Raw genomic sequence first — 27,110 nt, 5'->3', positions numbered from 1 at the left:
CAGTCTCAAAGCACTGATCACAAATCTTCTTCTCTTATCTTCTCAAACACACAGTCGTCCTCGCTTGGTCTATCCAACAGCTTTTTTCTTGGCATAATACCAGAATGAAATATCTGTGCAGAACCAAAACATATTGGGATGATAAGTAAGCAAAAGAACAGAAATGCTAAAGAATAACTAAAACCACCACTGCTATCATAAAAAGACATATGAACCAAATTTGTGCAGCCCAATCAGAAGGATTAATGCAGAAGTACATAATAACGTGTGCTTGTTGGGGCATACCACCAACATTCTGCAGCAGGAAGCGAGAAAGAGAAGGTTCTAAAGTGCTTCAACTACATAACTAGCAGTGTGACACCCTAAGCCAGGGGTGTCAAACATAAGGCCCGTGGGCTGCATCCAGCCCCTTGAGAGTTCTTATGCAGCCCGCGAGCCAGCCAAGACAGCCACCACCACCCCACTCTCAATCTGGGCTGGCAAGACAGAGCCTGGCCCAGCCAAGTGTCATTTAAGTCCATTGAAGTCAATGAGCTTAGAAAGATATAAATCTATTTAGGATGGCACTGTGTAATACATGTCTGAATTGTTTTTGCCATATTGCAAATTAAGTAGAGAGAGTATAGTGGCTTACCCAAGGCCCTATCATGAGTCTGGAAGAGGCAAGACTTGAATCTGGGGCTTCCTGGTTCACTGCTGACCACTAAGCTACATTTTTTGTCTCTTGTCTATCCTGTTCTGATGCTTGTCAGTAGCCTTCCCATAAAACTTCATTAGAACAATCCCATTGTATTAGTCAGGTTAGATTACGTGGCTCAGAGCTGCCCCAAAGGCGTTTCGAATAGCTTACCAGGAACCATCTTCTTTTGTACCCTCATCCTTACACCTCCTTCTCTCTACCCCATTCATGCAATTTTATTCACCAACCTGGCTCGGATGAATGCTTTGCTTCTTAGCTTTGCCTGGTTCTGGCAACTCAGTCCGCTAAAAGAGATTGTTAAATATAAAAATCACTTCTAAACGAACCAGGTCAAATGGAAATATATATGTAACCAACATATAACTCAACCTTTTCCCCTGTGAAAGCTGTAGGAATTTTATATTTATTTATATCTATACACAACTAACCAGAAGCTAATGGTCAGGCAAGCAGGATCATCAAGATGAGCGTCGCTTACCATTTCTTGACTGCTTTCGGTTGTCATGCTCAGCTGCTCCGATATTATCTTTTTTAAACAACTACTGAGAAGAAACGCCTAAAAATGAGAGAAATGTTGCATTTTAACTTTGGTGGCTTCCACATGAGTATTTTGGCCTGGCTTGAGCCTCCAAGTGCAGTTATTTTATTTAGAGCATCTATGTAACATTGTGGTGCATAGCACACCCTCCAGCTTTCCTGTCCCCCTGCTTTGCTGTGATCTTGTCTAAACATGCTTTGGCATGACTGTTTTTTCCCCCTCTTTTTTTTTTTAAACAATCACCATCAATGTAGGTTGGATGCTGCGTGGACAACAAAGTGCAATTTTTCCTGGTCCCGCCCACATCAACATCTTTTCCCCTGCCTGGGTCCCCTGCGGCTGTAATTCCCCCTTCGCCCCCCAAGTCCCCAGAGGGCTTTTTTCTTAACTAGCAATTGACATATTGCTATAGCCAATAATCAGCTTCTCCAAAAATCAAACCGGCTTACAATCACCTTCCCCCTCCCCACAACAGACACCCTGTGAGGTAGGTGAGGCTGAGAGTGTGTGACTAGCCTGAGGTCACCCAGCTGGCTTCGTGTATAGAAGTGGGGACACAAACCCAGTTCACCAGATTAGCCTCTGCTGCTCATGTGGAGGAGTGGGGAATCAAACCCGGTTCTCCAGATCAGACTCCACCGCTCTAAACCACCATTCTTAACCACTACACCACGCTGGCTTTTGCAAGTGCAAAGTTTATGGTTTGCTATGAATGAAGGAATGCTCACCTTCAATGGATGGGGTATTACAGCACTTAAGCATTTTTACTAGGAGAGATTTATTAGGTCAAACCAGATGCAACAGAGATCATGGGTCTCCCAGTGTCTTTTAATGCTGAATTACAGCTGTGCAGAGTCCTAATTTGGACTGGGGCCAAATGGAGATGAGAAGTGGAATTTAACCCTTTCACCCCAAGCATAGATCTATGGGTGCAGCCTCCTTTTGAATACTGTGTGACGTTCTGCTTGCTGTATTTAAAAAGGGCATTGCAGAGCTGGGAAAAGTACAGAAGAGGGCAACCAAGATGATTACAGGATTGAAGCACATTCCCTGTGAGGAAATGCTGAAGAGTCTGTGATTTTTCACCTTGGAGAAGGGGGGACATGATAGAGGTTTATAAAATTATGCGCGGGGTGGAGAGAGTTGACAAAGACTTTTTTTCTCCCTCTACCAAAATACTAGAACTTGAGGGCATCCAATGAAGCTGATGGGCAGTAGATTCAGGACAAACCAAAGGAAACACTTGTTTACACAAGTGATTAAAACATGGAATTCGTTGCCAAAGGATGTAGTGATGGCCACAGCACAGAAGGCTTTAAAGGGGGATTAGATAGATTCATGGAGGGTAGGTCTATCATCAGTGGTTACTAACCCTGGTGACTAAAGGGAATCTCCACATTCAGAAGCAATAAACCTCTGAATTCCAGTGCCTGGAGGCAATATCAGGGGGATCCTGGGCCTCTAGGCCCTGTTGTTGGACCTCCCGAGGAACAAGTTGGCCAGTGTGTGAGGCAGGATGTTGGATTAGATGGGCCACTGGTCTGATCCAGCAGGGCTCTTCTTCTGTTCTTAAGCATACTTCCACAAATAAAACTGTTTAGTTCTTTAAAGGGAAAAGATGCGGGGGGGGGGGGGGGAGAGAGAAAGAGGGGAAGTCTTTCTTTAAGGAGCTGTAACAGTATGGGGAAGTGGATCAGTTTTAGTTAAGGAAACCCTGTCAGGATGGATTAAATCCTTCTCCTCCCTTCCCTGTATAGCTATAATTCAGTTTCAAAAGTTGCTAGGAAGATCCATTACAGATCTTCTAGCTTTTTGTCCATTTTGATACCCACCACCTAAAGATGACTATAGTAACTGCCTCTTCAGCTGAAACAGATAAGAAACATTACGCATAAGTGTATGTATTAGAATCCAGTGCTGTGTAAGTGTAGGAGAAACAGCTTCAGGAGGGTAAGAGCCTGGAACAAAGGCACTACAGAGTATATCCAAACACTGCTTGCAGCTCTTCTGTTCTGTTCCCACCCCCAGATTCAAAATGTGGGTACACACTAGTTTTGAACTCTGAAGTGGGGGAGACTGAAAGAAGTGAGGAAATGGTTATGAATGCCACAATGCCTGCTTCTCTGCTCCAACCCCCCCAAAAAACATTAATTTTTAAAAACCTTCAGGCTCCAAGATGCACATCATAGCCAGTCTTTCTGACTCCTTTATTTAAAGGCATCAAGACAAACCTGCTTTGTGTTGAAGACAATCCATCTCCACGTGTCAGAATCATTATACTCGAACCTGAGCTCCAAGACCTGGTCAAGCCCTTGGCCTGAAAGAGATCCCTGAGCAGGTAGAAGAAAACAAGGTAAGACTAATACAGGAGGATTAATTCAAAGACTCTTTGAGTCTGAGTTCACTTAGAATTGTTTTAAAACTAAGAAGTCAAGAAACTAGCACAATATGTAACTGTATTTTGTTGTGTGAAATCCAATGGTATAGCAAATAATCTGATTGCACAGAACAGCCACACACCAAGGTTTATAAAATGGAAAGTGACATTCAAAGAAACAGCCTTCTTACTGGGCAACACAATAAAAAAAGAAGCGTACTAAAATATTCACTCCTTTAACACTTTCCATGCTGCACTTCCAGTGGTTGGAATTTGCTCTGCTCCCTGTGCTTCCCTATAATTCTTTCAGTCCTTCTTTTGTTAATCTTGCTACCGTATATTGCCCTACAACTTCCCAGTTGACTTCTCAAGAGCCTGGTCAATAAATACATGAAATTCTATCAGTAGTGGTTAATTTTGTTGCCATATCAAATCCACAGGAGGAAACAACACTACTCTCGTGTGCTCTGAAGGACAGGGTTCTGTAACCTTTAACAATTAAAGAGCCAAACAACTTCAAAATTTGAAGCAAGAGATCAAAGAGCCAGTATAAGAAAGCCATATTTGAACAACAAATTGTAGTACTTAACATTACCAATAACTGAAATATTGATTAATAATCCACAGTGTCTGCAGCCCAAACACAAGTTGTTGAGAGTTCTTTATTAATATTCACGTTATCATTAATTTATTAATATAATAATTAAATGCTGTCAAGTTACAACCGAGTTATGGCGACTCCTCATGGAGTTTTCAGGGCAAGAGATGAGCAGAGGTGGGGTTCATTTGCCTTCCTCTGCAAAGCAATTTTGGCCCTCCTTGGTGGTTTCCCAACCAAATACTAACCATGGCCAAGCTCAGGCTAGTCTAGCTTATTCAGGCTACAGGGTTTCCCAATTAATAATAGATATACACAGGAGCTTTAATGCACTGGCATAAATCTGTGCATTGTTCACACTTGGATTACTGCCTCCCTTTAGGAACACATGAAGCTGCCTTATACTGAATCAGACCATTGGTCCATCAAAGTCAGTACTGTCTACTTAGACTGGCAGTGGCTCTCCAAGGTCTCAGGCTGAGGTCTTGCACACCGCCTATGACCTAGTCCTTTTAGCTGGAGATGTCGGGGATTGAACCTGGGACCGTCTACATGCCAAGCAGATGCTCTACCACTGAGCCACGCCCCTCTTTGTGTAAAGCATCCCTAAGAATCCCGCTAAGGATCACACACATGCACACGTCTTGCTGCATAAACACAGGTGGAAGGCACAGCCAAACAGCAGCTTCCCTGCTATACACCTGCTGCTGCATTAAGGAAGTTTACTCCATGGAAGGAACTTGCCCATAGGGAATTCTCCAATACAAAATATATTAAGGAAGAAAAAAAAGGGGGATCAAAACAATTAAACAATACAGGTTAAAAAATGTCAAAGATGCAAATTCTCTCCCAACGGTACTTACTAGGAATGTGACTTGCCAGCACCTCACCCTGTTGATCTTGAAGTTGACCTCTTTGATCTGGTTACTAGGCAACTTTATACAGCAGCTAATCTCATTACTTCCAACACGAATAGCAGCAGTGCAACCTACTTCTGGATAATCACAGGAGCAAGGGTCCAGTTGCATGTATCCGTAGTGCTGCACCTCTCGAATCAGCTCTAAAAGCTGTGGCAGAAAATAGGTCATTCTATAAGTTGTCAGGGGAAAGCCTTCATCTCTATCCCCTGTTTTGTTCTGGTCCTCTAGAATAACTGGTTGGTAAGGATGCCTCCAGGTGGGATCTGGGAAAACCCCAGAAATACAGCTCATCTACAGAGATCAGTTCCCCTGGAGAGAAGGGATGCTTTGGAAGGTGGGCTCTATGGCATTGTACCCAACTGAGATCCCTGTCTTCCCCAGGCTCCATCCCCAAATCTTCAAGAGCTTCCCAACCTGGAGCTGGCAACCATACTGGTTGGCCACTGTGAGAAAGGATGCTGGACTAGATGGACCACTGGCCTGATCTGGCAGGGCTCTTCTTGTGTTCTTACAACACAGTACAGAGGAAAGAGGCAGGGCTAGCAACAGGAGCAGGAGCCAGAAGCCAAGGATTCCATTGTTATCAGCACAATCTGATCCAACCTATGCGGCTGCCGGTCACCCGGGGCCACATCCCACACCAACATTCAAACAATGCAGACATTCTCCTGCTAATTGCTTCTAAAACGTCAATGTCAAATGGGAATGATCTCTGTGTTGAGAAAAGTGCGACTGGCACGACTCCAGGAACAGCTCAGCAATGCACACTTACAGTTGTATCTTAAGGATACTTAACCTGTGACAGAGGAAGAAATTCAAGGTCTCTAGAATTCATCCACTTGTTATGGAATAACATGAAAGGGAGCAATCGACTTACTCCTGCAGAATGCGACGAGGGAAAAATATAGCCTTGTTTTGGCATTCCTAGATGTTCCTCAGTGTAGAAGTACTATGGAAGAAATTATTAGAAACATTTCTTCCTTCTTCGTATTACACGCTGTCCGTGCCCCACATTTTCAGTATCAAGAAAGCAATACTGCACCAGCAGAGCCAACACGCAGAGCAGGGAAGAGAGATAAAAGAGCTACACTTAACCAGAGGGGCCTGGTCTCAGCTGCAAATTCCGTTGCATAATATGATTTAATTACAACTTTTCTGAAATAAAACAAAGTTTACTGACTCATGAAGGTTGCATGGATAGAATTAGATCAGGCAGGGCCGAATCTTGTCCCAGGTCCAGGGAAACGCCTTCAGACAGGAGTACTACTTGAAGGAATGCTATTATGTCAATGAGAAAACCAAACCAAAGCAAACATACTCCCAGTTTACAAGAATGCCAATACAACAGCAAGAGCTCCAGAGGCCTTGGGTGCTCAGCTTCCATCATGAGCAGCTTTGGTCTCTCTACATTTGTTATATCTAGGTTGGATGCAATATTTGGGCAATGTATTATTATTTAATGAGATCATCCTTGGTTAAATTTAGTGAAAAGCACAGCTCCTATACTAGAGGAATGTAAGTACATTAAATATACTGGAGATGACAAAGTTCAAATATTTTTCCCAGAGCTCGGCAAAATATTTTTTAGTCTGCACCCCTTATGACCTTTAAACTCTGACCACATCTTGTTGTAAGGAGTGTTAGTGTTATGGCAATTTCTACAAAGGATTTTTAAAAAATTAAGTTTAGAAAACCGGGTTTGGGAATCCAGTTATTATGCCATTTAAAAAATTTCTCTCAATGGGTTTAAACACTGCACAAAATGGCTTCATTTTAGATATGAATTATAACTCTGTCTTAGTAGGGACAGTTTCCCAGATGATCTATGCCCTGCCACTGTATCCTTCTTGTTGTACATGAAAACTGAGTCAGAGCTGTATCCTCTGAGTCTGCCTCAGAACAATGAAAGGGGAGGTTCGGGCCCGGTGTTTCGGACTTTTGCTTCTCATTCTTGGGATCAGTTCCACACCAGCCTTTTTGCCATGCCTTCCTACCTCTAACTCTAGCAGCAAGAGCATAAAGGCAAGGAGTATACTGAGGTTACGTAACAGCAGATCTACCTTGCCAACGAATTCCTCATTGCAACATACAGTGCAGGAAGGGATAGAGAGGAAGGTCCCTCCCATTTCCCACTCTGGACATGCGGGAAAGGAAGAGAGAAGTGTTCGTTCAAATGCACGATGGGACTCAGCTAGTTCTTTTATGAAAAGCATGAAGATTGTTATAGAGGCAAGTGTAGGTGTGGCTACTCTAACATACTTGTGGACAGTTTGGGTTCAGGGCTGGATTTCTTTCCTTAATCATGACTAATCATTCCACAGATAAAATCCAGTCCCAAGAACAAGACAAACCGCTCTCCCAACTGTGTACCTTATTACTCACAATACTCTCTAATTATATGTGGGTTGTGGGGGGACAATACTTTTTTTTAAAAAGAGAATGCTTCCCTTGAATTTCTAAATCTTCACTAACCTAAAAAAAAAGTTTAAAAGCTTCCCAGAAGGGGATTTGTATCCTGTGTGTTATGTTTTAAAATTTAACTGTGTCACAGTAGAAAATCTAGAGTATTTTTTTCTAGTCGGGAAGCCCAATCCTAAAGGGGGGGGGGTGATTCTGGAGTGCCCAGGGACGGTGCAGGCGCACCGCCTCCACAGAGACTTGTTACCAAGTGCAGCAAGCTGAAAATATACTCACAACAGAAACCTCGGGGATCTCTCCATATAGTTCCACGGGGCTACGCCTGTCTTTTTGCAGGCGTAACTCATCGCCTGCAAACATGGGCATTTCCGGGCTGAAAGGGCTTAGGGAGCTTACTAACGTCAGCTCCATCTCCAGGAATGGCCCAATCGGTGCTTGCGCGAGGCCTTGCACCAGGAAAACACTACTGGCGAGGCAGCGCCAGAGCCTCGTGCTGCTGTGTGGCTCCCCAGAGCCAGCGCCCGTGTCCACTTAGCCGGCGCAAGTGGCACGTACACTGACGCAGGGGTCACGTCGACTCCTGAGCAGCTCCGGCCCCCCTTCAGGATTGCTCAGTTCCGCTCTAACCTCACCAAAAGGTTGCAGGATTTTCAATAATTGTGGAACTGAAATGGAGGTAGTCTTAGTAAATATGATTATATAAACAATACAGTTTAATCTATTGTTGTCTGTACCGTAATACCTTCAATACTTTCTCTCTACTGCCAAAATCTGTCTACACAGGTTAAACAGCAGCAGTAACCATTTTATTCCACATTTCAGGCATAACAGTTTTGACTGTTGGCCATTACTTATAATTAAGTTTCAGCTCTAAAATATTTGGAAGAGTGTAATTTGCACGTATTTTGCAATCAGATTTGAAGAATTTAAGCAGCCTTCATAAGTAGTAGTACTTTTACAATATTTTTATTGTACTTATCACGGTTACTTGTAAAAATTAGCTTACCTTAATTTTGTTTAGTGTTTTTTGTAGCATCTGAAGTTTCTGCATCTGTCCAGCGCTGGGCTTGATCCATTTTCTCTCTATTTCCTGCAGTGCCTTTAAATGAATTTTTTTTAAAGCTAAACCACCACTGTCTATCATGGTCCACAGTACATTCTTCTCCTTTAATAGGACTCAAACAACCAAACTCCATGATATCGTAGGCCTTGGCCAGCAAGTGCCTCTAGACACCAGTATGGTTGCTGTATACAGGGATCAGGGTCTTCCCAAAATAGCACATCAGTAAGGGAACAGGAATGATAATGCTACAACAAAGAAGCCATGCACTACAGTCAAAGAGAAGGGTCCATGTACTTGCCCAATGGGAAAACAGTAGTTATGGCCGTAGGCTACCCCAATCCCTGAAGTAGCAGCATGGCCTCATAGCGGAGCTAGATTTCAGCAAGATATCCAGATGTTTGTGGAAATGTCTGCATTACTACAGCTAAGATGGCTTCCACGTTCAAGCTATTGGTTACTGGCTTCCAGGGAGAGGGACAGGAGTCACCATGGGTGGACAGAGATGGGGGCGACAATACAGTCTGTTTCTCTGTACAGCTGCAGAGAAGAATGTTAGCTTTACAGGCCTCCTGAGACCCTGACAGTCCTAAACCTTTATCTATCTACTTCATTTATATCCCACCTCCTCCCCTCAATGCTTCAGGGGGCTGCTCTCTTTAGTTCCAATTTAGGCTACAGAGAGTGATCTCCTCAAGGGCACATCTCAGTAGGGCTTTTGGGGGGTCCAGACTAAATAGCTCACACACACCCTCGCCTACTGGACTCTGTCGGCCCTCTGCTCTGGGCCTTCCCATTTTAGAGCTGGCCCCTCATAACTTAATGTTCATAACCTTTGCTATTTAAGAGGAAGATAGCTGCCTGGAAGGATACACCTTTGCAAAGGCTTCAAACTTTTGTAAGTGGAACAATAAGATAGACGAACATGGCTACCCATCGTGATCTATTTGTTGCAGTAGAAAAGAGCAAGAGTCCAGTAGCACCTTAAAGACCAACAAAATTTCTAGTAGGGAATGAGCTTTCGTGAGTCACAGCTCACTTCTTCAAATACTCAAACATTACCAGAAATTTTGTTAGTCTTTAGGTGCTACTGGACTCTTGCTCTTTTCTACTGGAACAATACGATACTGGGCACTTATTTCTTATAAATAAAAAGTGTTTGCTTTTAGAACTTACCTGTATATAAAGTAAGTTCACAGAGGTTCTACAGTCCATAAGTATTTTATCAAGGGAAGGGTCCATATACCTGCCAACATTTGAAAATTTACACAAAACAAAGCTGTTCAGAACATAAGGCAGGCCATGCTGGATCAGACCAAGGCCCATCAAGTCCAGCAGTTTGTTCACACAGTGGCCAACCAGGTGCCTCTAGGAAGCTCACAAACAAGACAACTGCAGCAGCACCATCCTGCCTGCGTTCCACAGCACCTAATATAATGGGCATGTTCCTATGATCCTGGAGAGAATAGGTATGTATCAAGATTAGTATCATGATTATGTATCATGATTTTGACTAGTAGCCATGGTTAGACCTATCCTCCATGAACATGTCCACTCCCCTCTTAAAGCCTTCCAAGTTTGCCGCCATCACCACATCCTGGGGCAGGGAGTTGCACAATTTAACTAAGCGTTGTTGATCCAGTGACAAATACAAAGATAATATTATAGAAACATTACTAGTTACGGAAGACAGAGTCAGTTTGAAACAAGTTTTGCAAATAAGGAACCTACACATGCTTCACTGAGTATTTGCCTAATGTACAAAGGGAGGAGAAAAATGTGCTATCTGATTCACTAGCCTTGCTGGCAAGTAAGTCTGTATCATTTGAGAGCTACGTTCACAATGCAAGTGGAGACCATGTTGTTGTGACTGCCAGGGATGGACTGGTCATTTAACTTATAGGGAGAGGTCCCAAAAGTGTTCTACAGATATTAGTTTCCACTATAGAAGAAGATGATATATTGGAATCTCATCAAAATGGCTTAAGTACAATTGACAATAGTATAAATTGTGTGTTGGATTCAAAAGCTCTCTCCTGCAAAGTGAAGAAGAGTTGGTTTTTATATGCCAACTTTCTCTACCACTTAAGGAAGAATCAAACCGGCTTACAATCACCGTCCCTTCCCCTCCCCGCAACAGACACCCTGTGAGGTAGGTGGGGCTGAGAGAGCTCTAAGAGAGCTGTGACTAGCCCAAGGTCGCCCAGCTGGCTTCATGTGTAGGAGTGGGGAAACCAAACCAGTGCACAAGATTAGTGTCCACCACTCAAGTGGAGGAGTGGAGAATCAAACCTGGTTCTCCAGAGCCCACCGCTCCAAACCACTGCTCTTAACCACTACACCACGCTGGCTCCTCTCACTTAGAGGAAGAGAGTCTTCAAATTCAATTAGTTTCAAAATAGCACCAACATGTCAAAAAGATAGGTGGAAAAGAACCACCGGAACCCATAAGAAAAAAAAGTGGAATTTTTCCAGAACCCAAGCCATATAATATCAGATGCTAAAACTCTGAAGATTTCCACCCTGGTTGTCACATTTATTGTGAATTCATTTTGCTGATCTCGCTTTAGCTTCCTGCTCACCACTTTCTGATCGCAATCTTACAAGGAGACTCTTTCATACTCTGAAGACTCACATAGGGAAGTTCAAATTCGGCCAGTTTTTTCAACACTATGGAGGAGGGGAAAAGACACAGAATTTGTGAAATGCTAGTTTGCTTATATCAAAATGCACGTGTACCCATTGCTAAAAATCCTGCACCCAATCCAAACACTGCACCAAAAAAGGTTGAATTCTGTGCATACTCGCTCGGTATCTTTTATTTTGCATACTTTATTTTGCAAATGTTGAGTATTCTGAATAATCGATTCTTCATATTGTTAGTCATGTGGAGCAAGGAACTGTGCCAAATGCCAAACAATGAAGCCTCATTTACAATCTCCGCAAATCTTATTCACCTACTGCTGTGGCTTCAGAGACATCAACACATATTTCCAAACATCTGGATCTAGGCATTTTTAACGAAAGTTGCGATTCTTCAGAAAACTACATCCTGTACTTCGTTTGTTCTTCTCGGAAACTGCTGCACACAGACAGCTCTATCTATACAACAGTACTGAGGGCCTAAGCAGCACCCTTACCAAAAGTCAGTCCCCTTCAACTCTGTGGGATTTATAGTCAGAGCCTAAACATGTTTACTTGGAAGCAGGACTACCGAAATTATGTCGTGTCTAAATACTCAAAACATATGTTCCTCTTCCTTTATTTTTAAGGAAGGTGGGGAGAAGCAAACTCCAGTTCATCCAGCCATCTGCAAAGAGGAGTTAATTCAAACCAGGAACTTTTGGATAAAGTTAATCATCTTTATAAAAAGATGATTGCATGTCTGAATATTCAGTGTTGGATTAGCAAGAACCATCGTAAACATTTTAAAGGACTTTCAGAAGTCCTTTAAAGCCCCGTAGCGCAGAGTAGTAAGCTGCAGTACTGCAGTCAAAAGCTCTGTCACAATCTGAGTTCGATCCTGACTGAAGTCGGTTTCAGGTAGCTGGCTCAGGGTTGATTCAGCCTCCCATCCTTCCAAGGTCAGTAAAATGAGTACCCAGCTTTCTGGGGGTAAAGCATAGATGACTGGGGAGGGCAATGGCAAACCACCCTGTAAACGTAGTCTGCCTAGTAAACGTCATGTCGTCATCCCATGGGTCTGTGCTTGCACAGGAGACTACCAGAAGTCTAGGATGCACTGGGCCAAGGTTACAATACTGAGACAACACATTCTTGGGGAAGGTTCAAGGAGAAAGAAAAGTCACAGAACCTCTCAAAGAGAGACCTGTCTACCAAAAAAATCTCATCCGGTTTAAATGAAGCCCTGATTGTCTACTAGAGAAGTAGTTTATATATAATCTGATGTGCACATAGTTTTGCAGCCTGCCCATATTGATATTGGTAGATGGGCTAAGTCTCAGCCATTAGGGTGAAAATGGAAAATTTTATGAAACAAAAATTCATCATCCTCTCAGGCAGATGGAACAGCACAGCAGAAGCTGTTGCTTAGCTTGTCTGAAACTAGCAGAACAAAGAAATTAGGCCTTCATGATATTAGGAAATGGCTGCAGTGACCTATAGAAAACCATAACCATGAAGAGATGGCCTGTCAAAATATACAAAACATCCTACACAAATGAGGAACAGGTTCTGAAACCTGTTTGTTAGTTACTGTCTCTGGGGTTAGTAAACCACTTGCTATGCCAGTATAGGCATTAGGTACACAAACCTGTGTGTTCATCTTGTTTGTGGCTGCCCACCTGATGCACTGGGATGTGAGAAAACCCACAGGTACAGTTCCTTCCTCTCTCCTTCTCTACAGGAAAAGTGCATCCCTTGAAAATTCCATAGATCTAGCTCTTCAGTTAATTACTACTCTCTTCTTATTTTTATCTGGAAACAATATGAAGTTGTAACCAGCTGGATCATACCGATATTCTAAACTTGGTTTTCATCAAGATATTACGTAATGGTGGAAAGATTTGTACTTTATGCTCATTCACACATCTTCTCTGGGTCTACTTTTATGTTTGTATTTATGGATTTCTCTTCCCCCATTTTACTTCAAGCAAATTTATGTCTTCTTGGTTGCATGTCCTTAGTAGGGAATAATCCATCCATTCTTTACAATTCATCACAGTAAAATTTACATTGTGATAGAAATCAAACCACCGATCTTATACTCTGCTGTGTTACTGCTTTCCTAAGGATAAAACTGGAAAAGGTGTAGTTGGGAATGGGTCAGAAGTTACATAAAATATATAATTTTAGAGGGTAGCCGTGTTGATTCGCAGTAGAACAGCTAGATTCGAGCCCAGTAGCACCTTAGAGACCAACAAGATTTTTGGGCGATGAGCTTTGAAGATCAAAGCTCCCTTTGAGATATGACAGTTGTGAGCAGGAGACACGGATAAAACTCAGCTGGTTTTTCCTCAAATTATTTAATGCGACTTAGATTTATTATTGAGGACCCCCCCAATAAGCCTGATTATTAATATATTAGCATTAGGAGGAGGGTTGTAAACTAAGAATTCACACAAGAAGTTAAAAGGTTCTGATAGTGAACTTCTCCAAGGGCCACATTGGTGGTAGAAAGTGCCATCAAGTCGGACCCCATAAGGTTTTCAAGGCAAGAGACTAACAGAGGGAGTTTGCCATTGCCTGCCTCTGCACAGCAACCCTGAACTTCCTTGGTGGTTTCCCATCCAAATACTAACCAGAGGCGACCCTGCTTAGCTTCCGACATCTGACAAGATCAGGCTAGCCCAGACCTTCCAGGTCAGAGGGCATTACAGAAGACAAACACATTTAGATTATATCATATGACCATAGATTCACCTTTTTGGTCTATTTCAAATTTCACAGCAAGCTATAGTTAGATAGGAATATCAAAACCTAGCCAAAATGTTACTTTCACTAAGTTTTTGTTTTAATGATTTGTTGGTTTTTTGGGGGTTGGATGTAGTTTTAGTGGTTTTAAGATCTGATTTTATTATGTATATTTTAATTTGTTAGCTGTCTTGGTGGCTCTTGTGAGGGCAAAAACGCAGGATATATACATTTTGTTTTTTAAAAAAGTTATCACTTAGCCGAGGTTTGATATATTATACAAATGGAAAGGAACATGAATGAATATCCAGTGTAGTATACAATACACTTCTTACCAGAAAGCTCTCCATCATTTTGATCCTGAATAAGAAATAAGCTAAAATACCCTACTAGTTCTCTTGAAAGCTTGATCTTGTAGGACATGACCTGTGGAAGAAAAAGAGAGAGACAATTCTCCCATAGACTGTGAAAGTAAAGTATTCTAGACAAATCAATTATTGCAAAATAGCTTATGAGAGAAATAGAAAAATTAAATAAATATTTGATGTTTCCTACAAAGGTTTCAAGAGATGAAACGGATCTCTTTTGTTGATTTAATGAAGATGCTGAAAACTTTCAAGTTCTACTGAATTCTTCATCATAAAACATGTTAAAAGAGACAGCTCTGACACAGCTATGGATTCTGTGGGCTTGATGGCAACAGGACTGTATCGCTTCCTGGTTGAGAAGGACTGACCCAAGTAGGAAGAAAACAAAGGAAATAAATCCCCTTGTCAGGAGGGGAACAAAGTCCATGGTTGCTGACTCCGTCAGGGGATAATTTGCAGGAAGGAGCTGTCACACCTGGGCTCCATCTTGATGGCTACCATTATCACGTGGAGCTAACAAAGGGCAGATGGTCCAAAGATTCAAAGTAACGAATAACTGGTAGAACTTTAAGAGTAAATAGCCTACTAGAATAACAACAGTCAGGGTATGTTTAGAGGAGGAACAGCTTGTGGGTATGCACCTTTACTTTGTATCCTTGCTCAATCCATTGCTGTACAGAGTATTGTGTGCATAATTTCTTTTAAATACATTTCTTATTGCTCTGAATGCTGGGGGGGGGGGTTAATTCTCCGTAACCGTTAGTTCTCCTCTCAAACATGTTACTAAAAGGGTACCAAGAAAAGGAGATGGTCAGTCAACAGATTGCTAGATCCCAGAGATAAACTGTCCCTGCAGTAGCTAATTGAAGCACAGCAGGAGACCCAACCGCTAGGTATAGCCTTTAAACAGCAACGCAGATAGAGTGCTAGGAATGTTGGCCCACTTAGCAGAAGACACTCGGGCAGCCTATTCCTAAGGGGGGGTGGATTCACAATGGCCAGTAGCGGTGCAAACATGCCACCTCCTCAGAGGCTTCCCGGCCACCACGGAGAATTAAAAAGGCAAAAATGGGGAAAATGCCCCCATTGAGAACAGTGGGGCTGCGACACCCAAAAAAAGTGTTGTAGCCACACCACAGCAGCGAGGGGCATCCCCGGGCTGGAAGGGGTTAGGCAGCTGACTAAAGTAAGTTCCACCCTGGGAACTCCCCAGGACCACCCCCACCACCCCATGCTGGTGCCGCCATTCTCTTCTGGGATTTAGTTCCCGGGAGGCTGTGCTGGCGGGGGAGCCCTGCACAGCTCCGCAGCACCCAGGCACCAACGGAAATACCCTCCATGCCAGCATAAGTGCCCCTTATTCCATGATAAGTAGGCACTTATGTTGGTGCAGGTTCACACCGCCTCCAATCAACTTTTGCCACCCCCCTCCGGAATACCCTCTAAATAACCAGGCTGGTAACAAAGCAGATACCCAGAAAGAAGTGAAATACTCCTTTGGGAGGCAGGTGGGCTTGGAAGAATGGTGTGCCACTAGGCAGATACCCAGGACAACCACTGAATGCTGTGACCTCTCAGAGGACCCAAAGCAGAGGGCAGCAGAGCCATTCTGTGACAATGATAAACATTTCATAGGAAATACTGTTGAATCCATTTGAAAAACTACCTACTTCTAGCACTCTTTCAGCGGTATCTGATGTCTGAATATCCATTCTCAGATGCCTCCCATCAGCAAAGTAAACATCTAGAAAGGCTTGTTGGGTTTGGATTTTAAATGTATCCTGCAAGAAATGAAAAAAATTAGTCTGGAACACATATCCTTGTCGCCCTTACGGCTGAAGGTGAAAACCTCTTCAGAGAGACAACAAGGATAATAAGCAAATGAGAACTCTTTGTGAAATCAGCTGCAGAGCTGTGGTGGATGGAACCAAGGACAGGGCTTTTTCAGTGATGACACCTTGCCTGTGGAATGCCCTCTTCCTTGAGGCTCCACCAAATGCCTGTCTTTTATACACCAGGTCAAAACATTTCTTTTTACCCAGGATATTAACTAAGCAGTGTTGATCTTTTTCTGTTTTATGGTTCGCTCTAGTTTTACAGCTTTCTTTAGGCTGCTTAATGTTTGTTTTATATTCCTGTTATATCCCTGGCTTGTTTGTAATATTGATAATATATACACCTGATTTTATGGTATCATAATAAAGTTTATTATTTTGCTTACAGAAAACAAGCTCTTATGCCTATGTTATATTTCAAGCATAGAAGTCAGAGAGATAGCACTATATATAACAATCTATAACTCTTTATTCAGTAAGACAAGCAAAATATAAATATATTATATATAAGCCAGTCACCACCTCACTATATTACAATAGACCAATCTCCTAAATCTAATATGGAAACTTAATTTTTAACATGTTTCATAGCCTTCACAATAACTTGAAGAGAAAGCTTATCACAAATTAAAGTGGAATCTTGACGTTTACTTAGATCTTATGATTTCTGCAGAAACTAACTTTCCTATTGAAAGATGCTATGCAGAGATTTATGTTGTCTTATTGGTTCAGCCTTTCATGTTAGCACATCAACTGGCCCTGAGAAATGTGGCACAAGGCATGCTAATCGTGCACATGACTGAAGTGGAGGTCAAAGGTTACTCCAGAATCAACAGTATGGGGAATGGTTTTGGGGAGACAGCAATGGGGCAGGCTAATGAACTGCTGCATTGACACACACGGGGAAATTAATATTGTAAAACTGAGTTAATTTCAATATCTTTGATATCCATGTTTTATTTGTATCATGATTTGTTTTGTTGTAAAGGCATGTAATTTGTAAATCTTTCCTGAGTGCCATTTTGACAGAAGGGCAGAGTTAAAAGTTCACAAGCAAACTAAGATGTCATTTTAATTCATTGCACTGAGACTCAGGAGAAATCATCACTTTTACCCTTTGCGGTTGTGTTCCCGGCCTTACGGAGCTTTGACACACCCACCCTCTTGCCACTCCCAACTCACAAAGTTATCTGTGCCAGAAGATACAGAAATGGAGTTCGAAAGTTCAAGTTGCAACACTCTAGATACAGCCCAAGACTGTAGCTGTCACGACTATTACAAAGAGATGTTGACTTTTTCACATCTACACTCTTGCTGTTCCGTGTCCTGACACAACCCAAAGCTGTTTACTTAACATCAGAGCCCAATAATCATACCATCTTTTAAAACAAGCTCTTACAATGATCTCAGGGACTCATTTATGGATCACAGTAAACAAAAGAACCTTTAGTTACTGTGCAAGGAAATAATACACACACATGCCAAGGTGGCTCAAAGAAGAGCATTAAGGGTACGAGGACTGCTGATGCCTACAATGAGGATTTTTACTGGGCACTCTCAGGGCAGATCCTCTCTGAGCTTTTCTGTTTTTGTACAGCACCTATAAGGGGAGGTGCTTTATCTATATATCTAATAGCAATGTGTGACCCCCATGTGTGGATCCCTAAATCTGTGGATCGGGGCCAAACAGATGCTGAACAGACTATTCTGCAAACTTGGGGGGCTCCCCAGGTTTGCAGAAAAATCTGAAATGTTTAAATTTCCCCTCAAATAAAATAAAAAGTTTTTTTTTAAGTTAAAAAGTGTTGGCTGCGCATATGGAAACAATGTACTTACTTCGCTGTGTCTGAGCCCAGCAGCAGCTGCAGTGGAGCCCTGGAGCCTGGCCATGATGGTGGTAGACACTGGGAACTATTCGTGCAAGCTCAGCAATGTGGGGGTGCAGAGATAGTATTCCTCCCTGCAAGTTTCGTGGGTCCCCCCTTGTAAATAATAATTTACTTTTGAACGTCTAGTCAGCCTGGACTAATTTTCAGTTGAACACCAGCTTCAATCGTGCCCAGACCCAGCTCCGTTTACAAAGATAGTCCTTATTTATTTATAGTCCGTCTTTCTCACTGGGACTCATGGCAGATTACACAGAATGAGTCAATACAATTAACAGGATGGGACATCCAGTAGACAATGCAATAGGATTTGACTTGTAGAAATCTGGAAATATGTACAAATACTTGCTCATGTATTTTAGCTTTTTGGTTCATAACGGTTGATACTTTTATGGTTTATAATAAAATGCTTTGAGGACATTTGCACTGAAAAGTGCTACAGCATAAATATAATTAAATGGACTGAACTGTGAAACTCCAAGATGAAATAAATTGAATTTATTTCAAATATTGCATGTAGGGCTGTTGAAAAAAAACAATTCGGTAAAATTCGGATTAGGCAAAATTCAGCCCGTTTTGATTCGGGAAATGCCGAAGTCCAAACTCCCCTGATTCGGATCCGTGGAATTTGGCGCCGAGTTCCGAGTTGGGGAAAAAATTTGGCCTAATAAAGCCATTAAAAACACATTCGCGCCTTTCCGCGGCTCTGGGGGGCATTTTTGGAGGTAGAGGTCCAAAAATCTCAGCGTACCTTGAGGGGACCCTTCTTGCAAGAACCCCCAAGTTTTGTTAAGATTGGGTCAGAGGGCCCCCCATCTGCCCGTTGGAATAAAGCCATTAAAAGGGATGTACTAAAACGAATGACAAGTCAGCCCATTGGAAGCAATAGGAGAGGCTGCCCAGCCCATTGAAGATAACGGGAGAGGGGAATGTCGTTGACTTGCATTGACTCTACTGAAATACATTACAGGGGATGTACTAAAACAAATGACAGGCTAGCCTATTCGAAACAACAGGAGCAGATGCACAGCCCATTGGAAACAATAGGAACCAGCCAGAGAGACTCACTGACCCACAGTTAACTCCACACGAAGTTGGCAACCGGTGAAAACAGTAGAAAGCACAGTCCTACACAGAGGCAATCAAGCCCACCCCCCAGCAGAACAGGTAAACCCACCCCCCTTTGGCTTCCCCCCTCACACACACACACACACACAGGAAAAAAATTATAGAGAATGATAGAGAAAAGCCCCCAGTTGGGTCTTACTGTGGATGTCTTCTTCTCTTCTATAAGGAGCAGGGACTGGGAGGACTCAGGAGTAATCCAATATGATTCTAGCAGACTCACACACACATACTCTCTGGCACGGGAGGTTTTGCCTTGGATTTGCCACTCTCTAGATCACTGGTTCCCAACCAAGGGTCCATGGACCCCCAAGGGTCCGCGAGAACTAAATTAAGGTCCACGAAACAAAGTTATAAACCCATAATAAATTAATATTTTCAATTTAAAGTTCTCTATTATAAAAATATATACTCAAATATTATTCTAAGTTTAATGTTTAACTAACAGTTATGATTAAAGTTTATTTTCAAATTCTCAGAATTTTTACTTTGAACCTTGGGGTCCCTGCACCGAACAAAAAAGTCCTAGTGGTCCCTGGTCAAAAAAAGGTTGGGAACCACTGCTCTAGATGCACATTAAGGATTGCCTGCTCCCATTCATTCCAATGGGTGGATGGGGGGACCCCATAACTCGGGATTAATTGCCTTTTAGCCAGACCCCCGGGCTGGGGTAATGGTACGGCCCAACTGCCAAGGCAACCAGACCCCCAGGCCGGGGTAATGGTACGGCCCAACTGCCGAGGCAACCACCAGACCAGACCCCCGGGCCGGGGTAATGGTACGGCCCAACTCGAATGTGTTTTTAAAGGCTGTAATGGGCAGATAGGTGGGGGGACCCCTTCCGGGCCCCATAACCCGGGACCCCCTGCCCCAGTCGTCACCAAACTTGGGGGTTCTTGCAAGAAGGGTCACCTCAAGCTACGCTGAAAGTTTGGGGCCTCTACCTCCAAAAATGCCCCCCCTGGAGGATTCAATTTACGTTTCGGATGGCATGCGTATTTGTGATATGAGAAAGAAAGTAAATAAATAATTTAATTCTCATATTATTAGATATGGTTTATTTCAAACTTGGAGAAAATATAAAGGATTTTTTGAAAACAAAACTCCAGGTTGGATTAATCCAGTAGAAGCTTTTATGAAGAGGGGTATGCAATTAAATTTAGATATGGATATTTATAGAGAGATTATTGAGTGTAAGGAAGGGATTTGGTTGTTAAAGAGCAGAGAAGAGCTTAAAATAAAAGATTGGTTTATGTATTATAAATTAAAAAGATATATTTAATAAGGATAAGTTGAAGGGTTTTAATGAAAATAAATCCTGATTTGAAATTATATTAAACAAGGGAAATAAAGGATTGATAGGACGAATTTATAAATTATTAACTGAAATGAATCTAGAACATGAAAGAATCAAACCAGTGATGGTGAAATGGATGAAGGAGTTAAGATACAATATTGACTTGGAAATATGGGGAAATTTGTGGAAAAAAGAATATAAATTTACAATTTACAATGAAATAAGAGAAAACTTATATAAAATGTTTTATAGATGGTATATTACCCCTGTTATGATAAGTAAAATGAAAAAAGGTGATTTGGATTTATGTTGGAAATGTGAAAAAGATAAAGGAACATTTATGCATGCATGGTGGTTTTGTAAAAAACATAATTTTTTTTGGAGAAAAGTATTAAATGAAACGAATAATTTGATTAACTCCAAAGTGAAAATGGACCCTTCCTTTTGTTTATTGGGGATACCTGAAAATAAATTAGATAGATGTGATAGAGTCATATGTCAATACAGTTTTGCAGCAGCGAGAATTACAATAGCTAAAACCTGGAAACAAGTAAATAAACCTTCAATTAATGCTTGGAGAGAGAAATTATGGATATATATGCGAATGGCCAAATTAACAGAGTCCTTACATGGTAAGGATATGGAAGATTTAAAAAAAACGTGGTCAGTGGCCGTCGCATATTGGGACAAACTGGTGAAAATAAATTTACTAATTTAGTTAATGAGTTGTAGATTAATGATTGTGGTTTTTTATAATGATTTTACTATACTTATTTTTTAAAACTGTCATAACACTTCTCCGAAAGTCCAATGTGGTGATGGGACACTATCTTAGGGTGGGTGCTGGTTTTTTAGGGCACTATGAATGTTGTAATTTTTTACTATAATAAGTAGCTTCAATTGTTAAATAAGTGCTCTTTTGTATTTTCTTTTTATTTGTATGTTATGTTTTATGTTATAAAAAAATAATAAAAATTTATATAAAAAACAAACAAATATGCCCCCCCAGAGCCGCAGAAAGGCAGGAATGTGTTTTTAATGCCTCTATTCCAATTGGCAATTTTGGGGGGGGACCCCTTCCGGGCCCCATATCTCAGGACCCCCTGACCCAATCTTTACAAAACTTGGGGGTTCTTGCAAGAAGGGTCCCCTGAAGCTACACTGAAATTTTGGGACCTCTACCTCCAAACATGCCCCCCCAGAGCCGCGGAAAGGCGCGAATGTGTTTTTAATGCCTTTATGGTTATGCTGCTGATTCGGAGCCCCTGGATTTGCCGAATTTATTCGGCAATCGCCCTGAACTCGCCGAATTTGGCTTGTTGTTTTCCCTCCTTTTTTGAATTTTGTTCCAGTTAGAAACTGCCGAATCGGGGAAAATTCGGCTGTTTTTTTTCAGTTCGGGACGAACCGAATTGACAGCCCTAATTGCATGTCCAAATCAAAACAAATATTAAAGCAACAACAACAACTGAGAACACTAAATTAGGTTTCTAGTTCAAACAAAACCCTGTAGACGGAATCCTTTGGAAGTTAGTCCACAAATAAGAGCGTCAGACTATGATCTGGGAGACCCAGATTACTGTAAGGAACAGTTAAACTTACCAACTGTAATTTCCTGAAGAAACTAATGAAGACATCACTGTTTGTAACACTTGGATCACTAGACACTGAAAAGCAAAAACACAACAATCAAGTCTGACTATCAACAGTAAGGAATTTCTCTCTCTGTTTTTAAAAGATAATCCACCATTTCTCCAAGAAAAGCACAGTAGACAATATTAATCCTTTTTTGAGAGAGGATCCCCAAAGGACCAGGTAAAATGATGCTCTTATACAATCTGTAATAAATACTCCTACGAAGAAACATGTAAGGATTTCTATATAAAAAAGGAAAACTTGCTTCAAATCAAAACAGGTAATGTTTGTGCTGCAGGGAAACAAATTTAGTCCAAATACTGAACATGTAGATTTGATTGTAACTTGCTGTACTAATCTTTGGGAAAGCTGCTTTGTCGGCATGACCCGTATGAAAAATAATATTGCGGAATCTCATTTAGTAAAGTTTTTACGAGCTGGATCAACATCTATAAGTAAATGCTTGGGACTTACTTATTCTGCTCAGCTCAGGGGAATGAAGGAGACATTTTTAGGCATGCCCAAGACCTGAAACATTGGAAGCTAACACTTGCATCATTTGTCATTATAAGTGATTGTTTATTTATTAGAAAAACAAAACAAGATTTGCTGTACCATTCTGTAGATATTGTTCTAGCTGAGCCCTCCTTTCATCCACCATTGATTTCGTCATTGCAAGGTAAAACTTTGGAGGAAATGCAGGGATACCTCTCCCAAAGACTCGTCTTAACTGAAAAGATAGGTAAATAAATCTAGACTGGTACCAATGCATTTTGGTGTTGGTGTATGCATCACTAAGACACCAAATAACAGAAACGGATAGGAAGGCACTCATTCAATGCAAGCCTGAGGAAAATTACCTCCAAGGACATTAGTATTATCCAGGATACCCAAGAGCCCACTGATTTCATTTGGTCTAAAACTTAGAAGTGGTGTGATCACCGAGTCAACAATGTAATCACTTCAGCTGGCAGATATTAGGTCGATAGGAGTTTGTGGAAAGGGAAGCAGCATCAAGGATGAACAGACTTTTCCATTCATCTGTATTTCTACAGATTAAATGATAACGTTTGTCATCACACAAGCTGTTCTTGACCTTCATACGCAGAAAGAACACACTGAGAAGGCTCCAATTCAGAAAACGTTCTCAAGGAAACCGTCCCTAAAGATACGAAGGGTGAGCACAAACGTTTCATTGGTCTCTTCTAAAAACAAAGTTTCACACAATAGTAAATGTAGCCAATTCATTACTCATGTACAAGCTTGGAAGAAAGTCAAATGTTCCACAATATGGGAACACTTACCCAGTCTTCTAACTTAAATTGGGAAGGTGCGTCTGTATTTGTAGTCAGAATATTTGGGGACCCCACACCTAACCAATGAATAGTACAGAATGTGCCCTTTCCATATAAAAAAGGGAGGGGATAATAAGCGGAAAGAGAACCAGGAAAATGAACTGGAACATCTTACCTGTTCATTCCAGTGGTGCAACTGACTGTAACGCACTTTGCAGAATAAAAAGCCTTCCAAATACACAGAGTACAGCTGAAAATACACAAGTCTCTAAATTAAATCCTCTCATGAGACTTTTAGAAACTTGCGACTTTCTTCTACCTAAACTCAGCCCTCCCCGAATACAGACTCTTTAACTGTTTTCCTACAGATCAGGCGTATCCGAATACAGGGGCATCCTCCTGCCTGACAAAAACTCCTAACGTCACATACCACAGGCTGCAGAATCTCCTGTTTCATTTGTACAAGCCGCAGTTCCCGCCACGTAAATATACATTCTCACATCTGCCCTTCCCAGAAGGCTCATCCTTTCTGCGTCACCCAAGAACAGCAAATAACCCTTATCGTAAAGGACTACCTATTTCATTTTTATAAAATATAAGGATGGCCCAGGCTAGCCCAATCTCATCAGATCTCAGAAGGTAAGCAGAGTCAGCCCTGGTCAGTATTTGGATGGGAGACCACCAAGGAAGTCCAGGGTCAGTCCGCAGAGGCTAGCAATGACAGATCATCTCTGAATGTCTCTTGCCTTTGAAAACCCTCTGGGATCACCATAAGTTGGTTGTGAATTGATGGCACATTCCCCCACCACCTATTATTTTAGAATCCACACAGCTCTAGAACACATGTCCATTATTTCAGACATTGTAACATGCCACTTAATATATATATAATCACCCTTTCTTCTATTAAAGCAGCCAGTGACTTTTCCCAGGCCACGTGAAAAGGTTCCTAAAAGTGTAGCTCAAAAAGAACCAATTCCCACATCTGCTTTTTGGTGGACACACACATTTTTCTTCCCTCTTGCCAGACAACAGCCCCAGGTCCCTTTCTTCCACACCCCGCCCCAAGACTCACCTCCTTTCTCATACTTCAACACAAATAACGCTCCTCATTTCCTCCCCCTCACAGAAAACAAACCCCAGCTGTGTCCCTCGCTTCACCGGTACCCGTTCCAGTGCCGCCCGTCCTCACGTTCCTCACCTTTCTCTCACACAACTCCTATGAAGAGCCCAGCTGGATCAGATCTGCGGTCCAGCTAGTCCAGCATCTGCTCCCACACACTGGCCAACCAGTTACTCAGAGGCTGAGGCCATAGACAAAGTCCACCCTTTAAAGCCCCCTCGATAAGCAACATCTGTCAAACAAAGTAGAAAAGAGCAAGGGTCCAGTAGCGCCTTAAAGACTAACAAAACATTTCCTGGCAAGGGGTGAGCTTTCTGAAGCTCATACCCTGCGGGGGGTATGAGCTTTCCTGAGCCACAGCTCACTTCTTCAGAAAGCTCACCCCCTGCCAGAAATGTTGTGAAGTCTTGACGGTGCTCCTGGACTCTTGGCTCTTTTCTACTGCAAGTGGCAAACTGACAGGGCTACCCTTCGCGAGCTGTCAAATGAAGCTCCGAGCCCTCCAGACACACTTATTGCCCCCTTATGGGCACATCCAAGCTCCTGACTCGGCCTGTGGCGATTCTGGGGCCCCATCAGCCGCCCGCCTCCCCACTCTCCCTCCACGCCACCTTAAGAACATAAGAACATCAGAAAGGCCCTGCTGGATCAGAACAAGGCCCATCAGGTCCAGCAGTCTGCTCACACAGCGGCCAACCAGGTGCCTCTAGGAAGCCACAAACAAGACGACTGCAGCAGCACCATCCTGCCCTTGTTCCACCGCACCCAAAATAGGCATGCTCCTCTGATACTAGAGAGAACAGGTATGCAGCCTGACCACTATCCATTCTAACTAATAACCATTAATACCCCTCTCCTCCATGAATATGTCCACTCCCCTCTTAAAGCCCTCCAAGCCGGCACCTTTTTTTATATATATAAATTTTTATTGGTTTTTATAATAAAAAAATAACAAATTATAATCATATATAAAAAACACACACACAAAAACAAAACAAAAAGAGCACTTATGGTATAGTTTTACATAATCTATTATAATATTATAGAATAAACAGCGCCCAATTACCCACCACCCACCTTAAAATGTGTATCCCACCACCAATGGGCTTCCAGAGAATTATTCTGACAGTATTTTAAAATTATCTTATGCGCGTGTGTGTAAAGTGCCGTCAAGTCGCAGCCGACTTATGGCGACCCCTTTTGGGGTTTTCATGGCAAGAGACGACCAGAGGTGGTTTTTCCAGTGCCTTCCTCTGCACAGCAACCCTGCTATTCCTCGGGGGTCTCCCATCCCAATACTAACCAGGGCTGACAAAATTATCTTATACAGTTATTATATAAACTACATTACATTTTATCTATAATTCATTAACTATACTTGTAAAATTCGATTTTGCCCGTTCATCCCAGCACGCGATGGCCTTTAACCAAGTTTTTTTTTTTTAACTCTTCCATAGCCATGTAAAGTATCTGTAAGTTTGGCCATCCGCATAGACCCCCACCCTCCCTCCGCCACTCAAGCAACCCCCGAAGGACGATGACTCCCTCGCCTCGGAGACCCGGCCGGCTCTGCTTGGCTCCCGCCCCCCCCCCAACAGGGGGCGGGAGGCGCCTCCGGCCCCGCTCTGCCCAGGAAGCCCCTTCATTCACCACGTAGCGCCCCCCGGACTTCTCCAGCAGGTCCTCCGAAAGGGGGAGGCCGAAATGCAGCTTCATGGCGCCGGGTTGGAGAGCCCACGGCCGGCCCCGCCGCCCGGCTCGCGCAAATGGGGCAGGGCGGCCGCGAGGGGGGGGAGGGGGGTTTGTTTTCCCCACGTGACGGGAGAGGCGAGGCGAGGGGCGGCGGCGGGAGGAAACTCCCGGGGAGGAGCCGGTCTCGCCTCTTTTGGGGGGAGCCGAAGGCTGCCTCGCTGCAGCGTTTACGCACGGGGAGGTTTCGCCGCTCTCCAGACGCGCGTTTCCCCCCCCTCTCCGGATTCTCACAACTCAACAATAAGCCCCCCGTGCAGAGTTGTGAGAATCCGGAGAGGGGGGGGGAACGCGCGTCTGGAGAGCGGCGAAACCTCCCCCGTGCAGAACTGGCCACGGAGCTGGCCCAGTAACGCGTCTTTTCCAGCATTCTTCAGGTTGGCGCCCACGTGCTTCGGAGTCAGGTCGGGCCGGGGCTGCTCCTAGCACGGACCAGCCCCGGTTAGGAACGCTGACCGGCCCGTCCTCCTGCTCCCCTGACCCGAAGTGGTTTTATTGCAAAGGTTGCACCAGGCGTTGATGCTTGTTTTTTTCTGATATACTTGACGTGGTATGCTCTCCTTCCTTGGAGGTTTTTTAAGCAGAGGCTAGAGGGCCCTCTGGCAGTAATGCTGATCCTATGACCTGCGGCGGTTCATGAGAGGGAAGGCACCTTGGCCACCTTCTAGGCATGGAGTAGGGGTCGCTGGGTGTGTGTGTGTGTTTGGGGGGTAGGATGGCCCACTCGTGAAATTCCTGCATGGTGCAGGGGGTTGGACTAGATGACCCTGGTTCCTTTTCTCAGCAAAACAAACTCGCATCCGCCTTGAATAG

At 42.9% G+C, this 27,110-nt stretch overlaps 1 protein-coding gene across 1 annotated transcript; it reads right to left on the bottom strand.

The window, feature by feature from the left end:
• SNX31 (sorting nexin 31) lies at positions 1-26,264 on the bottom strand. Its single transcript, XM_056854252.1, has 14 exons — positions 26,199-26,264; positions 23,601-23,675; positions 22,746-22,860; positions 22,098-22,162; positions 16,023-16,133; positions 14,320-14,410; positions 11,194-11,281; positions 9,788-9,857; positions 8,558-8,650; positions 5,077-5,280; positions 3,470-3,568; positions 1,179-1,256; positions 928-984; positions 1-113 (listed from the first exon to the last, which is right to left on the bottom strand). The coding sequence occupies exons 1-14, from the start codon at positions 26,262-26,264 to the stop codon at positions 18-20; spliced, it is 1,308 nt and encodes a 435-aa protein (XP_056710230.1). The 3' UTR covers positions 1-17.
• Between the last annotated feature and the right edge of the window lie 846 nt (positions 26,265-27,110).

This window comes from Euleptes europaea, chromosome 8, assembly GCF_029931775.1.
Source record: "Euleptes europaea isolate rEulEur1 chromosome 8, rEulEur1.hap1, whole genome shotgun sequence".
In the NCBI taxonomy this organism is placed as follows: domain Eukaryota; kingdom Metazoa; phylum Chordata; class Lepidosauria; order Squamata; family Sphaerodactylidae; genus Euleptes; species Euleptes europaea.
The sequence above is the reverse complement of the archived record's forward strand: the minus strand, read 5'-3'. Positions and strand labels throughout refer to the sequence as shown.

Coding starts and splice junctions, on each gene's coding strand:
- SNX31 (XM_056854252.1), bottom strand. CDS start 26,264: ATGAAGCTGCATTTCGGCCTCCCCCTTTCGGAGGACCTGCTGGAGAAG. Junction 16,134..22,097: donor TCTTCAGGAAATTACAGTTG/GTAAGTTTAACT, acceptor CATTTCTTGCAG/GATACATTTAAAATCCAAAC. Junction 11,282..14,319: donor AAATGATGGAGAGCTTTCTG/GTAAGAAGTGTA, acceptor CCTCCTCCATAG/TGTTGAAAAAACTGGCCGAA.